The 8,637-nt window shown below is 43.6% G+C and overlaps 1 protein-coding gene across 1 annotated transcript in view; it reads left to right on the top strand.

Moving 5' to 3' along the window:
• LOC117735228 (forkhead box K2) overlaps positions 1 to 4,434 on the top strand; it is a 12,636-nt gene extending 8,202 nt beyond the window's left edge. Inside the window, 9 exon segments of the mRNA XM_034539736.1 lie at positions 790 to 943; positions 1,259 to 1,405; positions 2,318 to 2,511; positions 2,862 to 3,053; positions 3,248 to 3,501; positions 3,614 to 3,691; positions 3,694 to 3,780; positions 3,783 to 3,806; positions 4,185 to 4,434. Of these exon segments, the coding sequence (XP_034395627.1) occupies positions 790 to 943; positions 1,259 to 1,405; positions 2,318 to 2,511; positions 2,862 to 3,053; positions 3,248 to 3,501; positions 3,614 to 3,691; positions 3,694 to 3,780; positions 3,783 to 3,806; positions 4,185 to 4,381 (1,327 nt within the window). The 3' untranslated portion in view covers positions 4,382 to 4,434.
• Positions 4,435 to 8,637: the final 4,203 nt, after the last annotated feature.

Raw genomic sequence — 8,637 nt, 5'->3', positions numbered from 1 at the left:
TCATTTTATAGGAATTTCTCTCTTTACAAAAACACACAATTCAAACACTGGAATAAAAGACAGTATTTGTATAGTAATTCTTTAATAATGAGCGTGTCATAATTCATCTCGTATATCTATTTTATATTCATGTGAAAACATCTGGATTTATTCTAGTTTATCACCAACACTACATTTTTACTAGATTACATGTGAACGCGTCATGAGAGCGTTGTATAATTTACCTCCGGCCAGTACTCGTGTTCACTGAGCAGAGCCTGAACGCATCGCCACGTAACTGAAGTGAACCGCCGCTGGTTCTCCGTTAGCGGTGATGCTAACGTTACTAGCTCTCCTCTGCTGGTTCTCCGTTAGCGGTAATGCTAACGTTACTAGCTCTCCTCTGCTGGTTCTCCGTTAGGGTGATGCTAACGTTACTAGCTCTCCTCTGCTGGTTCTCCGTTAGCGGTATGCTAACGTTACTAGCTCTCCTCTGCTGGTTCTCCGTTAGCGGTGATGCTAACGTTACTAGCTCTCCTTTGCTGGTTCTCCGTTAGCGGTGATGCTAACATTACTCGCTCTCCTTCGCTGGTTTTCCGTTAGCGGTGATGCTAACGTTACTCGCTCTCCACCGATTGGTTGTTCACAGTCACGTGATCAGAGACTAGAGAAACATCCATGAAGTCCTGATCACATGATCACATGTTGTACTGATCACATGATCTACTGGTAAATGACACGTCCCGGTTCGGTGAAAAGCTTCCCGTGGCGGTGCGTTTCTTGACCGTTTCCTGCCGTTGTGCGTTCCAGCGCTGCTAACTCGTGCCCCTCCAGCCCGCGGGGCGCCGGCTCGTCGGGCTACCGGATGGGCGGCCGCATGGTGAGCTCCGCAGAGCTGCAGCTTATGAACGACAACTCGCAGCCGGAGAATGACAAAGACGCCTCCGGAGGGGACAGTCCCAAGGTGAGAGGAGGTTTATAATCATCTTTTAGTCTCGCACTTGCTGAATATTTTTACCTGATTTTGATCATTTGATCTGTCGAATGTGAAAAAAAATCTAAAGAAGGGGACGTTTCCCAGAGCTGGAGGCGGAGTCTTCAAGTTAAAGATGTTCAACAGAAATGATCAAATTCTGATGGTTGTTTGAGCGAAGCAGACATTGAAAACATCGTGTTTATCGACTCTTTAACACAAACTTATCGTCTTTGGGGCTCCAGGAGCTCCGGGATGTAATCACCTGTTGTGGGAGGCCATTTTGACACGACATCTGCTCCACAGGACGACTCCAAACCTCCGTACTCCTATGCACAGCTGATCGTCCAGGCCATAACGCTGGCTCAGGACAAGCAGCTCACACTGAACGGAATCTACAATCACATCACAAAGAACTACCCGTACTACAGGACCGCAGACAAGGGCTGGCAGGTGAGTCTGTCGGGTCGCTTTTTGTTTTTGCAGAGAAACCCGGCGTGACAAATAATAATAATCCAAGCCCCGAAACCCGCCGGTCGGATGGAAAAGCATGTCCTTTGGTTGTTTTTTTTTTATAACAATAACCATAATTATTAGCCAGATTATCGTCAGATCTTCCTCATTTCCGACGGTCCTTGAACACATCGTGTGTGACTGAACACTTCCGTAAATAAAATAAAACCGGAACGAGGCTTAAAATCGAGAGTTCGTCAAAAAAACATTTTATTCATACGCGTCTCGTTTGAAATCTCTCCCAAAAATAAACCGTTTGCTTTAACCAGATTATGTATAATACATAAAATTCTGCGCTTTTCTACGCAAATATGAAGCCATGTTTAACTCGCCTGAGACCAAAAGTCACGCAACAACAATTCTGTGACTCTTTGAACTTCAGGCTGCTGATCAGAGGCTGTAACAATGGACCTAAAGCCAGTTTGATTAAAAGAATAATCATTTATATACATATTTATTCTTTTAATCAAACTATTGTCTCATTCATTTGTGTCATTTGAGGTAAACTCATGTATACACGGAGATTTCACAAAATGTTTGGTCATGTGTGAAACCTGCCTTTTTGTACTAAGATCATCAAATAAATTCCTTTTTTTATAGTTATTCATGATATTATAACGGTTCTTCTGCACTAACGACACGTTCTCTTTACTTCTGGACATGATGGTGTTGTTTCCATAGACGAGAAGCACTTTTTTTATTATATTAAACTGACATTTTGAAGCCGCAGAGAGAAAACGTGTGGGTTCGGAGGGTTTTAACGCGTCGCCATGTTTTCTGTTGTGTTTCTTTTTTGTGTGTGTGACACCGTAACGTCCTAAACATCTCGATGTGTCTCGTCCCCGTCACCAGAACTCGATCCGGCACAACCTGTCGCTGAACCGCTACTTCATCAAGGTGGCGCGGTCGCAGGAGGAGCCGGGCAAAGGCTCCTTCTGGAGGATAGACCCGTCCTCGGAGGGCAAGCTCATCGAGCAGGCCTTCAGGAAACGAAGGCCCCGGGGCGTCCCCTGCTTCAGGACCCCGCACGGACCCCTCTCCTCCAGGTCTGGTTCTGCACTCCCCCACGCTCATCGGCACATTTATTGTAATTGTTTAGGTGCACGTCTGACCGGCTTTTACGGTTCTGCGTGAGAAAGGATCTGAAAACATGTTCGAGAAAGAAGTTAAACTTATTTTTAGAACAATTTCAAAACGACATTCTTAAAAATTCAGGACTCCATTTAAAGTTACAGTACACACCAGAAACATTATCAATTTTATACTTTAGAAAAAACTTTTTCATCTGTTTCTCTGTGAGGAAAAACAACTTTTTGTAGTAATTGGGGTTCAAAGGGTCTTTTGGGGGTGAAACGTTGTTGGAGCGTTAACCCCGTCGCCTCTCTCCGACCCTCAGGAGCGCCCCGGCGTCTCCCAGTCACTCGGGGGTTCTCTCCGCTCACTCCAGCGGCGTCCAGACCCCCGACAGCCTATCGCGAGAGGGCTCCCCGGTCCCCCCGGAGATGGAGACCTCCTCGGCCCCCGCCCCGGTCACCGCCGCGGTGGTCCAGCCCAAACTGGCGGTCATCCAGGAAGCACGCTTTGCACAAACACAACAGGTATGCGTTTATTATCCCCAGTAAACATTGTGAACGTGAGTTTATGGTCTTTTTAAATTAGTCAAAAAGACCATAAAGCAGGGGATGCTTTAGGGCGGGGCTACAATGTGATTGACAGGTCTCAATATGATGTGTGTAATAATGATATCCTAACGTATGAACATCCCCGCGTGCCCCTCTGTTTGTCCGTCCCAGGCTCGCCTGTTAACAACCAGCCGGTACTCATAGCAGTCCAGCGCCAGTTACCTCAAACCATTAAGCCAGTGACCTACACCATGGCCTCCCCAGTGAGCACCAGCAACTCCCAGCCCACTATCCAGACGGTCCACGTCCTGCAGCAGATCCCGGTCGGGTCCCTCGGCGCCGCCGTCATCGCCCAGCAAGCGGCCATCATCAAGGGCGAGCCGCGAGAGAACGGAGAGCACACGGGGCTCAAAGGTGTTTATTGTTGTTTTTTTTCCTCACAGTCTTGAAGAATTGAATAACGAGAGCTGGATTAAAATGTTGTTATCTACAAATGTTGTTGACCCTGAACGCGTCCTCCTCTCAGTCAAAGTGGAGGCGGTTCCCACCATCACTTCTATAGGCGGCTCCAGTCGCATCATCCAGAGCTCCCAGTCCGGCGGGCCCTGCAGACGGTCACCATCCTGCAGCAGGCCCCCATCGGGCAGCACCAGCTGCCCATCAAGGCCATCACGCAGAACGGCACCCCAGCATCACCACCGCCATCCACGGAACCTCAGGTGAGATTACAGCAGGTGTAGTTTGAGTTGGATCTTTAAATAAACTCTTTTAATATATATATATATATATATATATATATATATATATATATATTTATTTATTTATTATTATTAATGTATATTTTATTATTATTATATATATATGTATATATAATATATATTTTTTAATATATTATATATTTTTTAATATATATATATATATATATATATATATATAAATAAATAAATAAATTAAATAAAGAGAGAGAGAGAATATTAAAGCTCTATTCTCTCTACTGACCACCAGGGTGCGACTCCTCTGGTTGTATAGAAGTCCACCAAATTCTTCTTCTTATTCGTTGGTTCTTCGGCACTAACCCGTCTGCTCTTCCTCTCCAGCCGTGGCGAGCCCCCTCCACCTGCTGGCGGTGCACGCCTCGGCCTCGGCCTCCCTCCCCACCAAACGACAGAACGGGGACCAGCCGGCCGGCGAACAGCCGGACGCCAAGCGCGTCAAACCGGAGGACTCGGCGGCCCGCGGCCCTGTCGGCAGCGCGGCGGACTCGGCGGCGGCTAACGGCCCGGGCCTCAACTAGTCTGTACTGCCACGCACCACACAACGCCCCCCCCCCCCCCCCCCCCCCCCCTCTCCTCCATGGTCTCTCTCTCTCTCTCTCTCGTCCCCGTCGTTCTGTTCCTCCTCTTCACCACTTTGACTCCCGAGGTGCCAAACGGAGAGGATTTTTATTTTTCACTTTCTGTTTCTAGAGCGGTCGCGAGAAGAAAAAAAAATAATAACACCCCCCCCCCCTCCTCCCCCCTTTAAAAGACTGGAATGTGGGTCGAGAACAAATTAAAGAAATGGGACAAAGATGAACTCAAAAAGGTCCCTCCTCACTCCTCCCCCCCTCCTCCTCCGTGAGCCACTGAAACAGGAGAGTGACTTAAAAACCAAGACCACAGGAAGCCTTAACAACGATTAACCCTTAAGAGCTGACCTTTGACCTCAAGTGGTCCAGCGGGGGGGGGGAGGGGGGGCCCTGACGCAGCTTCGGGCTGGACGCCACCTTTTTCCTGTCGCATCTACCTCGGAGCAGACGGGAGACGCCAGCATCCTCTCCGGGCGAGACGCGTACGACGAGCATTCAATGGTTTAAAACTTAAAAAAAAACGAAACGAAACTTTAAAAAAACGAACCGGTCAACGCATTCAGAAAGGGATCAACTCGGAGCCGATATTCCTGAACCTCTGGCAGCTAGCCGCTCACGATGCTGACCTTCCTTTTTATCGCAGCTGTACGTAGACATGCAGGATTTCTGTTCACGTGTATTTTCACTTATCTAGATGAGATAATAATTTAATCGAAAGGAAAGCGTACGGAAAAATAATGAGGTCGGCGACATTTCGGTAACCAAGTTAGAGAAATCTCACACTTTTTTTTTTTATTTTATTTTTTAAATGTGGACTTCCTTTTTTTCTTCTGTTCGTTTAAAACAGCGTGATAGTTTTTATTTCTTAATATTTGTTTCCCCCCGCCCCTCGTTCTGACATATCCATATGAAATTTGTTTAGTTATTCCTACATATTTTAATACTTGCACAGATAACCGATATAAGCATATGAAATCTCCATGTGTAGTTCCAGACGTTGACCTTTTGACCTTGCATGTGTCCGACAGCAGAGGAGTCGTTAACTGTAAAAATTGAACGGAGGAGGAAAAAAAAGAGACCGGCTTTGTCCAAACCAGACCTGCACTTGATTAAATGTTTGTGTTTTCATTATTCTTATTTTTTATTGCCTCCCCTACCTATCTCCTCCTCTTCGTCCCTCCCGGTGTTGTTGACGTTGTGGTGTTGGCGACCCCCCACCCCCCCTTGCCCCCCACCCCTCACCACCACCTTTTTGCTTGATTAATTTACTCTGTTCCGGCGACCTGGCGAGTCTGTTTTTTCTGATTGTACACGTTCCAAACAATAGTAAAGGAAAAAAATTCGATGTTTGTTCTGCTTCAGTGGAGAAATACTTTTTTCTTTTCTTTTCTTTTTTTTTTTTTTTTTTTTTTAATAAATTAATTTAAAGCCCCTTATTCTTTTTTTTTAATGCATCTTTTGCTTCAGTGTCAGAATCGTGTTGGGAGTTTGTCATGCTGGTTGTAGTTCCTCTCGTCTCCACAGGGGGGCAGTATAGGCCTGTCGGATCCTTCAGCTCAAGATGGCTGTATCCTGATTACACTTCGTGCTTCTTGATTTCTCATTCAGACCTTTTGACAGATTTGGATGTCACATGATTTACAGGACTGTTAAAAAAAAAAGAAGCAATTAATTAAATGTGTGTATTTTTTCTTCAAAAAGGTGTTAAATATTTAAACAACCTAAGATTTAACGGGTTAATTTCCTGAAATGCATGACGCTGTTATAGCTATATAAAAAAAAAAAAAAAACATTTTTGAAAGTTTACGGTGTTATGAAACAAGGAATGTTACATGTTCCGGGCGTTCCTCAGGGCCTCGGTCGTGTTTGGGGACAAACAATGAATCCGGTTCCCCGCCGAGGTCCAACATTCCTCCCTTTGTGTCGGAGGAGCTAAATAAAGAATTAAGATTCTCCTCCGGGCCGCGAGCTACTTGAGGATTCACTCTTTTTTTTTATATTCATAACCCGGGGTGCCGGCGGCCTGCAGGTCTGTGAGTGACTAACGATCCCAGTGAAGAGACACCTCCAAGAACTACGAGTGTATAAATAAACATGAAGCTCGTGAACAGGTGAGACCTGAGCTCACCTGTGTGAAGGTGCGTCTCACCATTTAGTTTAAGAATATTTTAGAGAATAAGACTTAAAAGGTCAGATAATAGTTTTTTTTCTGCTTTCTTAATGCTTTTTAAATAAATAAAAGACCCAGCAGAAGCTTCTCAAAGAGAGACCCGTTATGTAACGACCTCTGACCTCTTGGCTCCTCTGTACACGTAAACACTTGGAGCCTTGGTGTAACATTGCCGACAGGACACCGGTGGAAGAAGAAGAAGAAGCTTTTGAGACGTTCGTGTCGACCCACGCTGCTGGCTGCTGTGGGTTGGCGTCTCCATGGAAACGCGCCCGGATTGAGCGTCGATGCTGCGAAAGACGGTTCAGAGTAGACGACGAAGACGAGATGATTTGTTCTCAGAACTGTCCGTCCCCCCTTTTTTCTTTTTTTTTTAAGAAACGAAGGCAGAAAAACAAACCAGGCGACCCCGGTGACCTTCATTAGCGTCTCTCGGGGGTCAACGAGGTCGCCGGGTTGTTTGGGCATATCATCAAAGATGTAAAAAAAACAAAAACCTGCGCCTGGATTTTTTTCTTCTCTTGTGATTGTTTCTGTTTCAGGAGATTAATCCAGTTATTTGGTAATTATCACATGTTTAGGCCATAACAGCCTTCAGCCTCACAGGACTCAGTTTAAATCCCATCAGAGCTGCAGCTGCTGCGACTGCTTTTAGTGAATCAGGTTTTTCAAACAAACGGACATGTGTGCTTATGCAAGAGACGTGCACTGGCATATTTTTTTTTTTGGAGGCTATGCTGCGTGCATAACATGTCTTCTTCCTCACTGGTGCAGATAAAACATTCAAAATACACATTCAGGGTTGTTTTTACTACGTTGTCTTTTTGTGTCCTGTGTATTTCGGCTAAATTCTCCCAAACAGCATATTTAAACGTGACATCGGAAAAATTGTAATGCAAAAAATGTCTTAATGTCAGTAATGAACTGGTGAAGTTTCATGTTGATAACTAGTACTTATATTGTTTTCCCTATTCACCTGTATTGTCTTTCTAGTGTAATCTTACACAACATCTCTTTAAAATAATGTTTTTATCAGAAATCTCCACTCCATAAAAACTATATATTATGAAGCTTTATGCAGAGACTCATTTATACACATTTATTAATAAAAAACTATATATTATGAAGCTTTATGCAGAGACTCATTTATACACATTTATTAATAAAAAACTATATATTATGAAGCTTTATGCAGAGACTCATTTATACACATTTATTAATAAAAAACTATATATTATGAAGCTTTATGCAGAGGGGTTAGTTCACACAGCATTCAGAGCCTCATTTATACACATTTATTAATATAAACTATATATTATGAAGCTTTATGCAGAGGGGTTTGTTCACACAGCATTCAGAGACTCATTTATACACATTTATTAATAAAAACTATATATTATGAAGCTTTATGCAGAGGGGTTAGTTCACACAGCATTCAGAGACTCATTTATACACATTTATTAATTAAAACTATATATTATGAAGCTTTATGCAGAGGGGTTAGTTCACACAGCATTCAGAGACTTTTTTGTTTATGATAAAAACAGATGTCTAAAATTCCCCTCTGTTTGAACCATTGACTTTAATATGTTAACAAAATATAACAATCATTTTGACCAGGCTTTATTCAATTCATATTTCCGTTATGGAAATGAAGAAGAAATGATCTCATGTTCAGAAATCAACAGTTGGATGTTGCAAATTAGTTATAAATTGACCTCCTGACAGATGATAACGTTTTATTTATTGGCTCGTTGGAATGTTTTATGAGTCTCATCGTGCATTTGGTCCTTCAGATTTTGAAGTGGATGAACTATTATTACTGGTCATTGTTGTGTCGCATGAATGTGAAAACACATCACTTGGTGTTTTTTTCAAAATAAAAGCCTCCTCATTCCCGAGCAGCTAATATAAAAACTCCTGTCCGCAGCATAAATTACTTATGTTCATTTCTTGCACGCCAAAAAAAAACTCTCACTCACCAGAAAGAAATGTGAATGCAGTACTTTCACTGACCCCACGGTGGCGGTGC

The sequence above is a fragment of the Cyclopterus lumpus genome, chromosome 8 (assembly GCF_009769545.1).
Source record: "Cyclopterus lumpus isolate fCycLum1 chromosome 8, fCycLum1.pri, whole genome shotgun sequence".
Taxonomy (NCBI): domain Eukaryota; kingdom Metazoa; phylum Chordata; class Actinopteri; order Perciformes; family Cyclopteridae; genus Cyclopterus; species Cyclopterus lumpus.
Note: the sequence above shows the minus strand (reverse complement) of the source record. Positions and strands in the feature narration are given on the sequence as shown.